We start from the raw sequence: 16,601 nt of genomic DNA, 5'->3' as shown, positions 1-16,601 counted from the left end.
TGTGCAACCACTTTGTAAGATTTTGCAGAAACGTTTACAGTTAATTTGAGATGATGCAGCTAACCAAGCATTTACTAAAATCAAATCGCTGGCCATTAATGCACCAGCTTTGTCCTCTTTTAGGCTTTAAAGCAAATTTGGGTTTACTATTGATGCAAGCCAGGTGGGAGCAGGGGCTGTTCGCTCGCAATTTTATGAAAACAGAGAACACACTGTGGCCTTACGGTCCCACTAGTTGAAGACTCCTGAGTCACACTACAGCATATTTGAGAGGGAGGTGTTAGCCTGCTCATGGTCCATTGAAAAATGTAAAACTTTTCTTTGGGGAATCACAATCCCCTGGTACATTTGTTTAATGATAATGGTTCAGGAAAAGCTTCAGCGATGCTTGTCAGACTTATTTCTCGCTTGCAGGAATACAATTTTAAAATCGGCTACATTCCTGGGAGAAGAGCTCTCGAGCTGATTTATGGTCTAGAATGCCGCATCAGTGTGTTGAACAAAAAGACGCTCACTGAGTCTGTGGTGGCCACGTACGATGAGATTTTGAGCTCTTCTGCTTTGGTCTCTTGTAAAGAATGACTCTGCTCTCAAAGATGAAAATGTGTTATCTGCTGTAATGGACTGTGTCAAGAAAGGGTGGCCCAAAGAAAAATTGTTACCTGCTCCCCTTAGAGCTCTCTCACAGGTGAAAAGTGAACTTTCCATTGAAGACGTATACTCTTATGTAATGAAGACATTGTTTTTCCCTCTGCTGTTAGGACCAAACTCAGTGAGGCAGCTCACCAAGGCTATTTAGGGGTGGGAGCCACATGTAAAATCTTAAAACAATTTATTTGGGGGCCTTTGTTAGATTCACAAGTTACAAAGTGGATATCTGATTGCAGTACTTGTTTACTATTTGATAAGCACTGGATTACTCACAAATCATCTCTTCACACTGTTCTGCTTCCTGATGAAGTTTGATCTAAAGTTGCATTCGACTTTGCAGGACAGTTAAAGTCTTTCCGGCAGACAAACAAATTCCATTGGTCTTAGTTCATTATTTATCCAAATGTTTATTATTTCCTGAATTTGTTCCCACTACTAGTACAGCTACTGTCATAAAATGTATAAGCAAAATCTTTGAAACTGAGGGGACACTGATAACGGGTCACATTTTGTTTCTTCAAAAATTGTGGAATTTATTCAAAACCATCACATCAGATATTTGAGGGTGGCTTTATACTTGCCTACCTCAAATGGTCTGGTGGAAAGGATGAGCAGATTTCTGATGGAAGGAACACAATCTGCTCTGGCGAGCAGGGTTCCAGTGGAAGATTACCTAAGGAAAAAGGTCATGGCATACCATCTGACTCCACACATTACCACTGGTGTTTCCTCTCTTTGTTTATTGAGAAAAAGAAAACCTAGGTCTCAGGTTTTACCTGATTGGGTTTTTCTCCTCTAATGCAATCCCAGGTTTACAAACCTTTGTAAATCTGGGATTGATTGAAATGAAGGGGTGGATGCAGGGGTGTGCCCATGTTCCACCCATGGAATGCCTCCCAGAATGAAATGTAGTTCAATGCAGCGCAATTTGCTGCATTCAGTTACATTTAAAGTAGAGCAAAACGCCCCCTGCATGGTTTTGTAAATATCTATTAGCATCTTGCGTCATGGATGCCCCACAAAAGTAGAGCAATCATGACACTAACTGTTAGTTAATATGGCCCTTAGTCTTGTGTTTTGCATCAGGGACATTCTGAGATATTAGCATTTACAGAAATACAGAAATACACAAAAAAGTATAGCTTTCGCCCTGAAACGGTTTATCTTTAAATCGATAAAAACAAACAGTATTGTACTAATGTTTAGCAATAATTTACTTTCCAGGGCCAGCTTCCATTTTTTTTAATTGCACCCATAGTCCACAATATCACCAATGCAGTATGAAGGAGGAGAGTTACCATTGTCAGAAGCAGGAATGCAGACTGTGAATTCCCTGTAGCGAGTACCCATTTTAACATACTTCCTAGTGAGATGAAATTCCTATCCATGGGCTAATCATAACATAGAAACAGTATAATATGACAAAGCGAAGATTGTGTAAATATCTATGACAACGAGAGTTCACATACAACTGACATGCTTTAACATGAAGAGCACATTTCACTATCCCTGATCATTGTTTTCCTCCAAAATAACACTGAGGGAAGCACAGATCATAGCCATTCATTGATCTAGTAATCATTACTTCACTTTTTATGCAGAGGATCATCAATATTCTACTGCAAAGAAGGCCAACTGGTGATGAGCTCGAGGCAGTATCAGTGGGTTCCTTGGGTCACCTACTACCATCACCAGGTCCTTCATGTCATCCAGCAAACTGCGTAGAGATGAATACCCATACTTGGCAAGTCTTAACTCGCAACCATGAGTCTGGCGGAAAACACCTGCAAACTCTCCAAATGTAATACCCTGCGGCCGTAGCAATAAAATAACAAGGATCTCTTCCTTTAGAATAGGGTCCCGAAATCCTTCAGAGGTTTCCCTACAAGTTGAAATTGATGGAAATGCAGCATATGAAGAATGATTTGTGCCTAGAGGCTTTGGTATTTGAACCAGAGAAGTTGTAGGACGCAGTTGATGCTGTCGTGGAAGAGAGCTGTTACAGTGTTCAGCAGAATGTTCACTTTCCATCTGATGAAGGTGGTTGGTAGATTTAGATATAGTTTTCCCTGAAAGTTGTGGTCCTTGATGATTAATGTTACCTGCGTAAGGAAATAATATTGTTAAGATGCTCATTCACCTCATGTTAACATACATAAACCACACCTAGACACATATTTACTAGAGAAGTGGTGGGCGTGGCATTAGCCTTCTTGGCTTACCGCCACGTTCTACCACTTCATAAATGCTGGGCTGCACCATATTTACAACAATACGGTGCAGCCCTGCGTTTGCCCCTGTGCTGGTGCTAAATTTTACAGTCTAGCGCCAAAGCAGGCACCCTTGCACAATAGTGTATGTGTTGAGAGGAAGATTGTTTATGTGCAGGAAGGTGTTCCTTCCTGCACATAAACAATCTTTAAATGGCGTTTTGAAAACTTCTATGTGTGCTGCTTAGTGCAGTACACATAGAAGTTGCAAATCGTCATTTTTTTATTGATTGTTTAGGTTTAGGAAAGGACGCCTCCCTGCACATAAATATTCAAAGACCTTTTACTGTTTCTATGTGTGTTGCATAATTCAGCACACATGGAAGCAGCAAAAAAAAAAATGTGGAGAAATTAAACATTTCTCCTCCTTGCCCCTGTTTAAGGCCAGGTTTTCCCTGATCAAAATGTTGGCGCTGCCCCACATTTACGTTGTCCTTGTAAATATGGGGCCGTGTAAAAACCAATTGGTGTTGTGGTGGAACGCCCACCGTAACATCCATTGCCCACCCCTTTCACACCAAGTAAAGAGTGAAAGGGGGCCTTATTTACAAGGCACCGTAAAGTGGCCTAATACTGCCTTGTAAATAAGGCGAAGCTCATATCCCCAAAGGTCCTGTGGCGATAGGGGCTTGTAAATATGCCCTTAGAGTCCGACTCTTGTCATCTTCTCACCCAGATTGCCAATTGTTGACAGTAGCAATTTGCCCAGGCTGAGCAACTCATGAGTACATAACCTATAGGGGAAAAGCAATGTCTTGTTTCAAGCATAAGGGGTGAAATGTTTAGCCTGGTGAGTTCTGATCCTGAGTTTAATGTTGAATCATTCTCACATTTCTCTTCAGCCTCTGCTGCTCATCTAAAAAGGCCTTCTCTGGAAACTGGTATATGTTTATATGGAATGAAAGTGTAATTTACAGAACAATACTCAAACTACTCTTGGGAAACTATCACTGTCCCAGCAACAATCTTGGAATCCTCTGAGTACCAACTAAGGGTTTGATTACGATGTTTGAAGAAAGTCGTCTGGCGCTCTGCGTGTTCCCAGAGTGTGAGAGGTCGTCAGGTAGTTGAGGTCGGTGCAAGACAGGTCAGGGGAACAAAACCAGCCACGGGTAGTGCGGAATCAGCGGTCAACATCCGGGTGGTGGATGTTGACCGCTGATTCTGCACTACCCTTTCAACCATAGAGAGAAGCCCCACGGCCAGGACGTACCCGTCCCCGAGCAGCAGGAGTGATTCGTTTCATTCTCACCCCCACCCGTAGCGAGGACCGCCTCCCACGGTGCTCCTTAACCCGCAACTTTCGCTTACGCAGGTGCCTTTCCATAGGAGACAGCCCCAGCACAGCCCTGATGAGTCACTACCCGTACACGGTGTGACGAAACACGTGTTGGCTTTTTGTGCTCTTGTTGTACTGATTTTCTATGCAGAACAATTAAAATCTTTTCTTCAAAAAAAACAATCTGTTGAAGTACATTACTCCTCCTAATAAGCCTAACTCTTTCTGGTTCTCACCTGAGAACTGCGTACCTCTGTTGTGTGCACAGGACACTTGTTAGTTTGATTACGATGTTGTTAGGAAAGGTTCAGTACGGCATTCCATTAGTCTGAATCCGAACTTGGAACCCACCTTTCTGACTGACTCGAACACATTTCCCATTGAGCAATTATTGATGGCTGGGAAGCGTTTGAACAGTCCGACTCAGTTCTGAAAGGCATTGGGAGTAACTGAGTCAGTCAGATCCGAATCGTAGCCGTCTACGAAGCGCGTTTCCAGCTGAGCAACTAGAATGTCAGATTCGGACAGCCTTTCCGAATCAGTTGTTCCGAAACAAATCAGCTGTTGGAATCTGACTTTGGGGGCCCATAGCAGGCCCCCCTTCACCTGGAGACTTCTGAATCGGCCCCGTGGAAGTACCCATGGGACCCACATTTTGAACCGTGCACAGTGTGGCAGGCAACATGTGGAACACAGACTCCCATTGAAGTAAATGGGAGTCTGAACGAATCGTATCCAGAAGCATCCGTATGCATCAAAATCGCTCGGTCAGACTCCCCTGATCCGAGTCATTTGGAAAGCATTTAGAAACCAAATCAGTCAGAATGCTTTCCTAACAACATCCTACTCGACCCCAAAGAAGAAATGTCCTCCAGTTGTTAGCTTAAACGTGTAGAGAACAAGGCCAAAAATTGCTTCGGAACTAGCTGTTAATCCCTTGGCCAATTAAATTTGATACAGAAACTGCCTTTGCAAGTGAGGACTTCCTAACACAACAAATTAGTCACAAGTGCAGAAAATCTTCATAAAAAGCAAGTAAACTACAGAAGACACCCAAAGCATAATATTAGAAAAGCACGTTTACTTGATTGAGTTTGTACAATACATATGTTTCCCTTTTTAAGGTCCACAAATCTGATATTTGAATGGCGTCCAAAAACCCAAGCACATTCTAGTAACTGTGTGACTAATATACTAATGTTCCAAATGAGAAATTGTAAATTATGAATATTAAGAATTTGCAATTTGCTAATTCTTATATGGAATGCACTAAAATGTGTTCAGTAGAAGCTGTTGCAAGTTGCGCTTTGACTACTAATAAATACATTATTTTGTAAACTACCTTTATGGCAATAGATTGGTTCACAGAATAGTGAATCGCGGTGGGTCGCAATTCATTATACTGAATTTATATGCATGAGTTAGAGCGAAAACTGCAACCCACGACAACTGGCTGGGATCAGCAGACCACCATGTCTGGTATTACGTCTAAATAAAGCAAATTTTTTTATTGCTACAAAATGGGATGCGTTTAAAAAATAATGATAACCATTATATAGGAGTTAAAAAAATGTGAAAGGTGATGCAGAGAACCAAACCTTTTAATTATAATTAATCCTTTTAACTATAATGAATTGTTCTATGTCAATTATCAATACAGAGAACAGCCGACAACGAACTTCCGCCGATATCCGACAAAGAACTTCCATCGATAACTAAAAAGCATAAGTGGAAGTAAGATTTTCAATTATATGATAGAAACTGCTACTTACGGTCCATCAGCTGCATCTTGACAGGTTAAAAAAACAACCACTCTCTTCTCAGAGCTAAAGAAATCCACCACATGAAGACTGCATGGACAAAAGAACTACAGGAATACTTAAACCAAGATTTGAATTATTATGTAAACACCCCTGGCATCTCTTGTGATAGAGTATGGGCAACGGATACCGAGATCATGGCCAGAGCGAATCTATTGAGTTGTTACATCCTCATGCACACAAAAGTCGGTGACTCTATGGATTGGTTGACTTATCCCACAAGCTTCAATCTGCATTTAACAACAGAACATGCACTTTATCTTCAAAGCAAGCATGATCATTTTGACGTTGTTATCAATGTTGAACTTTGAACATTTACACTAGAGAATACATTATAGAGGGTTAAATATGTGCTTTTATTTTAATGTGTTAACACTTCTGAAAGGTTTGGTACTAATCATTGTAGAGGCTTATTATTATTCTGATACTACTCTGCATTGAAAGAAAATTGTGTTCTGAAAGATGAAATAGTCTTTTGACATAGCTATTTGTAGCAATTGGACCAAGAATTCCGTTGGTATCCAATGGAGTGATGGACGCTGCTCTATGAATTCATGACGCCGTACATTACTGGACTGTTAAATGTATATTTCTTCAACCTCAAATACATCTCAATAGGATTCCAAAAGACTCCCACGGCTCGCTATAGACATGTAGCCATCACCGGGTTTTACAATTCACCCACACCAGGAGTTGAAACATGCAAAACCACACATAGGCCACGTAGCATTTGAGGTCAAATAGGGACGGCGAGCACAGCTCCCTTGCCACTAATCGCCGCGCTGAGATGGAGTCGGACGTCCACGAAGCACCTCACAAGTAAGTCCTCTTGCCCTTAAGGTCAGCCCTTTGGCCCATGGATTGTAATAACTTAGTCCTTGCACCCAACCAACGGTATTGAGCACCCCATTACGTTTTAGTGTGGTTTTACTCTCACGTTATATATTAAACACCTTGCGCTCAATAGATCACCTTGTACATGTGAGGAATCGTAACTGATACATTGTGGACCAGCTCATATAGCCTGTACACACAGAAGCGTCAATTTAAAGTGAGCACACACTGGAACTATTCATTCTCCGGTTCGGGAGCCTCCTATGATCACAAGCACTTCTCCCGCGTATAATATTCACCCGTTTTTAAGCTGCTGTGCGCTTACTGTTATTTACAGCGGTTTGCCTGTTTTCTAAGTGTACAACTTCACCGTACATGGTTGTCACGTCTGTTAATCTTTATTGAAGACTTGCCACTGACACTTATCTCATTTTTGACAGCAGGCTAGTGTTGATGGGCACACTTTGTATTTATCTCCTCTCTTTCTAGGGAGTCACCATTAATCCCGAGCACTGCATTTGCTTACCGTACCATATAATTAATAGGATTACTTGTGGATCCAGGCACTCATTCCCCACCCCCTTAACTTTGCAGATGATCGCTACGGCGGCTAACCTCTTCCTTTTCTCCAGGGGCTGGTAAAGAAATTTTGCAATTATCGGTGAAGGTACGTAAATAGACTGATACCTTCCTTAGTTGTCTCCTTCGCAACTGTTGATGCACTGATACATACGTACATCACCCCACAGTTTCCTCAGGGAAAGGATAACTCTCGAAGGGTGTCGGCTGACACCTGTTCCTACCGAGCTACTGAAGATATCTTTAGCAGTACCCTTCCTCAGGTGAGCAGGCTAATTGGCATTGCTTCCTTTTTCACGCTCCCCAGACACACATCAACCCTAAAATCCTTCTTTATATTTGCTCGCTGTCCTTCATTTTTCTTGTCCTGATGAAGACCCATCCTAGATGCAACTAAATCTGCGCTTCACTCTAGGGTCGAAACGTCGATGTTGTGTTCGTCAATCCGTCCGTGAAAAGTCACAACACAAGAAAGGAAAATAGTTTTGGTTGTTGTGACTATTAAATTAAAAAATGGACTGATGCTAATTTATGTTTTTTACTTATGTATGTTAAGATGTCCTTCCCTCTTATTTTTATATAGCACGATTATCACTTGTCACTACTAGTCAACAAAAATTTCACTCTATATGTGATTTTCTGTCATTTCTGTCTCAGACAGACATTTTTCTATGTTGAATTATACATTCAAAATATTCATAATAAGAAAAAACTTTCAAATTGAGAGTTTTGTTGTGTGTTCTTGCATATCGTACATTCAATTTTGATTGTGTGAAATACCCAAAACGTATTTAGATTTACAGTATAACAAAGAGATTGCTACACACCCGACAGAACCACTGTTTGTTGTTTAACTTTAGAAGCCAGGCTCTGAGGGTTACTGGGATACCCCATTAGAATTAATCATAATATACCCCATCGTATAATCTAGCGTAGGCCGTTTTAACCCCGGGTATACTCCGGCTAGGGGTATACTACACCAGTATTTACTAGAAAACCTACATTGTGTTTCAGTAATATGTTACTACCAAATTGCTATTTAGGCTTTGTATATTGACATTTTGTGGTTGCAAATGCTCTGATTTGACCTTTGCGACCATAAAATTGCTCTGTACATAGAGCTCTCCAACTCTATCTTCCATTAAAGGTTAATGCTAAAATCTTTTTTTAAACATCCTCATAGGAAATGCATTACCTGTGCAAAGTGCAGAATTGCCAGCAGTATAAGGTAAAGTTAATTAGCAACATGCACATTATGAACAACTGGTATAAAAGAGTGGAGGGGGGCATTCTGGAATTCTATCCTAAAATTCTACCATATTGGCAAAAATGGCCCTTAATCCAGACTTTCATCTCTATTTTAAACTGAATTGTACATTTCTGGATTTAATTTGTGGACTTTTCCTGAAGATTATTAGAATTTCCTAGAAACTTGCCAGGCATTTTAGCAATGCAGAAAACGTACTTTCAGCAAATAACACACATTAGTTCCTTTAAGTTTCATGGCATAGTTGCATCTTAGTGTTTCTTATTCCAGATTTACACCACATACTTGAAATCCATGCCCTGCTGAAGTAGTTAAATTGTCCTTTGGAACATGTATTAGGTATGCCCCATGCAGCTGTTCTTGCTACCAGAGTTCAAAACAATTGATGCGTAGATAAACCATTAACCTCTTTAAAATTCAAAATAACAGAATAAAGTGTATAGACTATCCTTAAAGGATGAGTCGAAGCTGGAGAGTAAACAGTCAGTTGATGGTTTTGAATTATTAACAAATGTCTTCCTCTAAATTGAATCAAGATTTACAGATGGACTGTATAGTGAGTCGTCAAAAAATGAACAAGTTTGATGCCATTTCTGTTCATAGTTTAGGTCCCCTCTTTTTTTTAACTGTCTGGTAGAGAAGAAGAATTTCTAGAGGTGGGGTGCAAAGACAGGAGAGGGAACACCACAGGACCATAAGGCTGCACCAGTTCCAGCTGGACCAGGACAAGTGTGCTGTACAAATCTATATAACATATCAACATAACATAACAAGAATATCTGCAGCATGGTAAGTTGTGAAAAACATGGCTTAGATGTTTCTGAATTCAGGATGCTATCTTCATGTAACAGCACCTCCCTTATTGCGACATGCATGAAGGTTCAAGTACTCAGGGTGGCTCAGGCACTAGAAAGTGACAACCACAGACACCCTCAGACTAATGGGTGTGTATCGAGACTGTGAAAGTTAGCCAATGGCGGGGCACAAAAGTGTACTGAAGCTGCACCACATAGGTGGTGCGTTATCTGTGTCCTTGTCTTGCTTCTTTCTTTAGGGCAGCTAGGTGACAGCCATCTTGTGAGAACAGGAAAACTCTGTGTCTTCCACAGAGATTATTAACTGGGACATAAGAAGGACTTCCAGGCACCCAAGGTTCAGCTTCTCTTCTCACAGGACTGTGCTGTTCTTCACCATTCAAAAGAGTCACAATAGGAGGAGGAGCTACGCTAGCAAGCAAGATGGCCGCATAAGCTCCCAGCTCCGCCGACCTCCGCCAGCAGCTTGTATATCCTGCAAGTTATCCTGTTTTCCAACCGGACTCCCGTATATATGAGGAGTGACTGACTCTGAAGGCGCAATCCCGAACTTTTTATCACACCGGATGACGGAGATACGCCGTGTTTCATTTTCGGCCTACCTTGGAGTGGAAGCTGGGGCCTCGATTTCTAACCCATACGGGCTGGAATTGAACAATATCGGCTGTGAACCTTGGGCTTTGTCCGGTCTCCCGAACGGGGACATAATCTACCTGTTTTAAACGGCGATTTCGTATCCTGCCTGCAACGCACACGCCACGGCGTGACACATCGTTTGCTGCGGCCCTGTATCCGACGCCCGGAGACATAGTAAGCTTGTCGGGGGGGTGCGGACGGGAGCCCTGATCAGCGGCGAAGGTGCAAAATCGTGAGGTGAGAGCGCCCGTGGTTGGTGTCCGCTCCAGATTTGCCTGCTTCCCCGGAGTAGCCGGCCTCCGGGGTCTGCATCCTGATCTGTTGCTTACGAGAGGAGATGGAGGGGACAAAAGACACACCACCGCTGCACGCCGTAATGGCGGCCATTAGAGCGCTCCACTCACAGATCATCGTCAACTACCAGGCACTGTCGGTAACAATGGATGATCTTTGCCGGAGACCGGACAGCGGCTTTTTGCCATCATCGCAGCCAGCGGTGCCACCAACGAAACATCGTGTATCCAACTTCGAGGTCCCTGTGCAGACGCCGGATCCCTTTTGCGCTGCTGATTCCTATGAGACAGATCGCGCGCCCGTGGACATTGTCAGCGTCCCTTGCTTGAACCCTATCTCGCCGAATATCACTATGGACAACCTTGACTGCCTTAACAAGATCACCTGTGACTATTGGAGAGTTTTATCATCCTTCCACGCTTTTCCTCGCTTGCTCTGTGGAGATTGTGAACTTTTATCCTTTATTTGGCTTGCTCATACTGACTTGAACTTTCATGAAAACTTTACCTCTCTCATTGTTGCTGTGGCCTGGGTTATAAGTGCTCCAGTGGACATTCGTACTGGCCAGGGTTAACTTGTGGGACTTTTTAGGATACGGGAAAATAATTTAATCTGCTGCTGGGATTGTGACCTGTGAAATGCGGGAGTTGGGTGGTATGTTTCGTACTTACCCGGATTTATTGTGCATCTCGCTACATTTATTTTGCACTTGTTTCCGGGTGGTCGCATCTGGTGGAGGGTAAGGGAGTCCGGGAGTGTGTTTTTTGTTTCTCCTCCTCCGCTTCTTTCTCTCTTTTAGGGACGTTTCTGGGCAACAGGCACGCTGCTAGTGGGTTAGGCCGTAGCCATTGCAGGGGTGCAGGGTGGCGGGGGGATTTGTTATTTTGCCTTTGTTTTGTTCTATGGGCCCTTTTTTCTTCTCTTTCTCTCTCTTTAGGGTATTCCTCTGGGCGACGCTGCTAGTGGGGTATGCCGTAGCCATTGAAGGGGTGCAGGGTGGGGGGTGCGGGGTGGGGGTTGTTATTTTGCCTTTGTTGTGTTCTATGGCCCCTTTTCTTTTTTCTCGCAGGGTCCGGTAGCGATACTTTCGGTCTCATCCTGAAGCATACGAGTGGGCGGGGTTTGGGGTGGGTGGCTATGATGATAGATAGGTAGCTTTGTTCTTCTCCCTTAGTGAACATACTGACGCTTGCATTTTTACTGTTGGTCTACCTTGATCCATGACTACCTTTTAACGCCTACCCGCATTTTTTATACCTCCAGTGTGTAGCTCCGGATATCCTGTATCTTCTTCTTTATCTTGTTTTGGGGGGGGGGGGGTTAAATATAAAATGAAACCTTAGGCATATCCTTTATCTCGAAATGTTTTCAATACATCGTCTATCCTATACCGCTGCCGGACCCATGGGTTGTCGGCTGAAGAGCTGTGTTATTGGACTTCCTGATACGTTCTGCATACATGTGGTGACCGGCCCCTGTCGATGCAGGGCTACTTTTGTATTTTGTGTTGAACGATATAATAAAGGTTTTCAAACTAAAAAAATAAAAAAAAGAGTTACAATAAGTCTTTTCTATTATTCAAACGTATCCCAATCCTGAGAGAAGGCTGCCACAAGCATTGCTTGTTTCCTTAGTAATTTACTAATGTGTACGGTCTCCTTCACATAAAGTTGATGTTAAAGTTACTAGTTTGAGTTATTAGTTTGAGTAAGCCAGAGTTTGAGCAGCTTTAAAGGCACAAGAAGAATGCCTAAGCTATCCAAGTTCTAGTTGCAATGGTCAAGATTTTTCTCAGTCACAGATAGGTGCAGCATGTCACTTTGTTCTGGATTCTTGAGAGCTTCAGATATGACTAGTCAGAGGTCAGGTCAGCTGAATCTTGTCAAAGTGTGGCTGTTAGAACTGGCTATTTCTGGTTGGCTAAGGCTGACGCCAAAGCTAGGTAGAAACCACCATTTTAGTCAGGGCAAGGGAGTCACACGCCAAAATAACCCCTGCTCACCCCCTTGGTAGCTTGGCACGAGCAGACAGGCTTATCCCGGAGGCAATGTGTAAAGCATTTGTGCCAGCACACAACAGCAACAACATCCTAGACACACCACAAAAGGAACTCCAAACAAGGTTATATAAAAATAACTTCTCTTCTGTCAAAACGCGTCAGATAGAAATCACACATGTACATTGTGCCAACTGGCACGGGCAATATTCACAAGGGATTATGTACAGGACAGGGCCACATGGGCCACTGTCAGAATCAGCACTTAGTAGAAATAGCACTTCTAGAACTTAGAATAAGTATAGCACAAATTAACAGTTATAGATCACATCCAGTAACTACTGGGAACAGGTAGGTACCACCTACGCAACCCTAACCACCTTAGGAGAATGTCACGCAGGGAACCAGGACCTCACTAGGACCACCTTTACTAGAAAGAACAACCACATAAGTATCACAATACCATTAGGGGTATAAGCAAGAACACATTACACATGATGCATCACAACATTCAGAGGTGTAGGGAAGGAAAACACATGATGCATAAAACCTACATTCAGCAGTGTCAGAACAAGGCACATGATGCATCAAAAACACATTCAAAGGTGCAGGGAAGGAAAAACACATGATGCATAAACCAACACATTCAGAGGTGTAAAATCCAGGAATGCACATGATGCATAAAAACATTCAGAGGTGCTAGAACATAACTCAATAGCGCAAAAACACATGATGCCCAAAAACATTCAGAGGTGTAAGATCAAGGTGCGTAATCATATTAAATGCAGTACATTTCCTAGCACCACATCACATTGCGCGAAACTCACATTAGGCAATTACCATCACATAGATAATCACATTGCGCCTTAATAAAATCACATGCCAGCCCCCATCTAATAAAGGGACTAAAGAGCCCTGTGTCCAGAATGTCAGGGCGCGTAACAATGCAGCGCCAGTCAGGGGTGCGCCACTGGTGCAAGCCTAAACGCTGCAGCTGCCCACTAATTGCTGGACAGCTTGGAAACAAACTGCGACAGGGCCTGTCACTAGCCCCTAGAATAAATCTGCGCCCTCTGTTAGAGCCCCACAGGCTCTGAACGGCGCACGTTGGAGCCACACAGGCTCTGAAATCACACATGCCCCAGACGTTGGAGCCACACAGGCTCTTAAACAATTATGGCCCATGGAACCCTCAGGCTCTGAAAACAATGGCACCTCGAGCCTCGCTGGGCTCGTAAATCTACTGTGGCTCTGCGGAGCCTCTCTGGGCTTTAAACAAACAAAATGGCCCCCTGAGCCTCTCTAGGCTTGTGCACAAATATGCGGCATCGTTGGAGTCCCTCCTCGGGGGACTCGGTTACTGGGAATGCCCCCGGAGCCTCACTGGCTCGTATTTTCAAAGGGGGCACCTCGAGCCCCTCTGGGCCCTCAGTAGATCAGCACGAATGCCCCCGGGAGCCATGTGGGTCACACAAGAATGCGGCCTCGCTGGGGGATGATCTGCGCGACTCCCTCGTGCAGGCTGGCAGTCCCGCGGCTCTTCTCCTCACCTCGGACGTGCTCCTCTGGCGGCGGCTCCTCTAAGAACGAGACGCAGTGGCTGGTCCAATCGGGGCGCGACTTGCACGGCGAGCCCCTCGTGACGCTGCAGCTCTTCCAGGAGTCAGCCAATCCTAGCGCGGCTCCTGGACGAGCCACTCTCGACGCCACAGCCTCTTCTGGAGAATCCGCCAATCGGAGCGCGGCGCCCCGAGAAAAGCCTCCACCTGCGGCCCAATCATCTCTCGCGGCCTCACAGGGTGAGCCTCCCAGGCCAGATCAATGAGAGCGCGGCGCCTTCGGTTCTTCTGGCGATTTCAAGCCCCGGGCAGCGGCAGTGAATTGGAAGCAAATGCCGGGTGGGCACCGGCTTCTTTAAAATAATAAATCGAGGTGGGCACTCGATCAGGTCACCAATGAAGCGCTCCCAAGCGCTATAGGACCAACCAAGGTCCAGAAGTAACCATAAAGCGCTCCCAGGCGCTTAGAGCAGGAATAAAGCGCTCTCAGCGCTTAACAGTGAAAGTAAAGTGCTCCCAGCGATAAAGGCACAAAAAGTCCAGCAGCAAAGTCCCTCTTGACCTGCAGCAGTCATTCAGGTATCCAGGGCAAAGCAAAGTCTCCCTATCAGCCCAGGCAAGGCAGAGGGGTCCCCCAGAAGTCCTCCAGACATCCAAAGGCTGGGCATTGCCCAGGGAGGCAAGCCTTTCCCCTGAGCCCAAGCAGCAGCACGCCCCTGGCAGGATTCAAGTCAGAAACAAGAACCTTTTTGGAGTTTCACAGCACCCTTTTTATACCCAAAATCCTTTGTCTAAAGAGGTGCAGGCAGTGTGAGAACCAGCTAGAACTGGTTATAGGGAATTCCTTTCACTGGCCAGGCTAGGGACATCAGACGCACCCCAGGGGGTGGAGCCAGCATTGTGTGGAGAAAACCCAGCCTCATTCAGGACCCTCAAACCAAACGGTCAATCCACAAGCAGGCCCAGGGTCACTCCTCCCCTCACATCAGCATGCTAAACACTCCATTCACCACCGGGGCAGACCCTCCCAGACTCTTGGAGCCAGGCTCACCAGCCAGTCTCAGCCAATTACATGCCAGACACAAATTACACAAATATGCCAACTTCTAGAAGTGGCACTTCTACACTAGACACAATCATGTTGCATATACCATTGCGCAGCATTCAATCTCACGAGTTTGCACATACCAAACTTGACCCTGCACTCCTCACACATCAGGAACTACCATGGTCACACATATTCCCCATGCATTCCTATGGGAGGGCAGGTCACTCACCACACATACACAGAGAGCTCACGCACTTTACACCGTACCACAGTGAAAAAGTACGCAGAGGCCTAAAATTACCAACACCAGGTCACAGAAACAGGCTAGGAAAAAGCAAAAAGTCTTGGGGTGAACCTGCCAAAAAGGGCCAGGTCCAACAGTGGCTGTATAATTTTTCCACACTGAGAGTTAAGTAAAGGAAAAAGCTACATTGTTAGGTGACAGCAAGCAGGGGAAACATGTTTGTCCAGGAAGGTGTCTCTTCCTACACAAAACAATCCTGCCTTTAATCAAGGCACCCTTGCACTACTGTGCAAGGGTGTAGGTGTTGGTGCGAGGAAACATTTTGGGGGATATTCTCAAGAACGTGTGATAACTACTGCAAGTGTAGCTTAATGCAACTCTTAACATGGCAGCCTATCGCGGGAAAATTACTCAGTGTTAAGCAAGCATTCCCAACACTGCGGCACCATGCGATATTCCCCAGATAACGCATCAACTGACCGCGTTAAAATCAATGCCACACCGCAAAAATGCAAAACGCGAACACATAAAAAGCTGCAATGAGTCAAATTGCGATACAAAAATCTGCAAAAATCAGCTACAGGCCTGGAATTCACTAGCGCCAGGTAGGAAAAATCACCATAAAAGTAGAAAAAAAACTGACAAACAAATTCCAAACAACAGCCAAGCACAATGGATGTTGCCGGACCAAGTACAGAGGAGAACCAGAACCCCACAAGCCCCCCGGAGGAATGTATGTCAGTACAACGCGATCTTTTAGATTGCGGTACTTGACATCGCGGGCATTGCAAAGCAAGTTGTTACAACGACTTGCGTTGGAGGGCGCGGATTTTGGAATAATATAATTTTATATTCCAACACCAGTCCACGTAACAGTAGGGAAGGTGTAGGGATATAAAATTACAACATTCCCTGTCCAACAGCGCCATCCAGCGCAAGTCGTAGTAACAACTTGCTTTGTAATGGCATCGTTGTAAAGGCACTGCGGTGTAAACACAGCGTTGTAAACTATGCTCCCCCCTTCCCCCCCTCCCCCCCGGAGGACCTGCCTGGGACCTCGGGGTCAGGGAAGGCCAAGGACAAGAAGAGTAGGAAGAAGCGCTTTAGTCAGCAGGAAAACAGGGTCCTGATAATGGAGGTGGTCAAACACCATCAACAACTGTTCATCACCTCCACTGTGTCATTGGCAACAAAAATGGACTATGGCAGTCCATCGTGGACAAGGCGAATGCAGTCGGAGAGCTGAAGAGGACAATGGATGAGGTCAAGCGGTGCTGGAATGACGTCAAGCGCAAAACCAAGCTGAAAC

The 16,601-nt window shown here is 44.5% G+C and overlaps 1 protein-coding gene across 1 annotated transcript in view; it reads right to left on the bottom strand.

Moving 5' to 3' along the window:
- Nucleotides 1-1,048: 1,048 nt before the first annotated feature.
- LOC147701759 (uncharacterized) overlaps nt 1,049-16,601 on the bottom strand; it is a 546,044-nt gene continuing 530,491 nt past the window's right edge. The window contains exon 12 of the mRNA XM_086930377.1: nt 1,049-2,753. Within this exon, the coding sequence (XP_086786503.1) occupies nt 2,260-2,753 (494 nt within the window). The 3' untranslated portion in view covers nt 1,049-2,259. The remainder of the gene's footprint in view (nt 2,754-16,601) is intronic.

This window comes from Lissotriton vulgaris, chromosome 7, assembly GCF_964263255.1.
Source record: "Lissotriton vulgaris chromosome 7, aLisVul1.2, whole genome shotgun sequence".
Classification (NCBI taxonomy): Eukaryota; Metazoa; Chordata; class Amphibia; order Caudata; family Salamandridae; genus Lissotriton; species Lissotriton vulgaris.
Note: the sequence above shows the minus strand (reverse complement) of the source record. Positions and strands in the feature narration are given on the sequence as shown.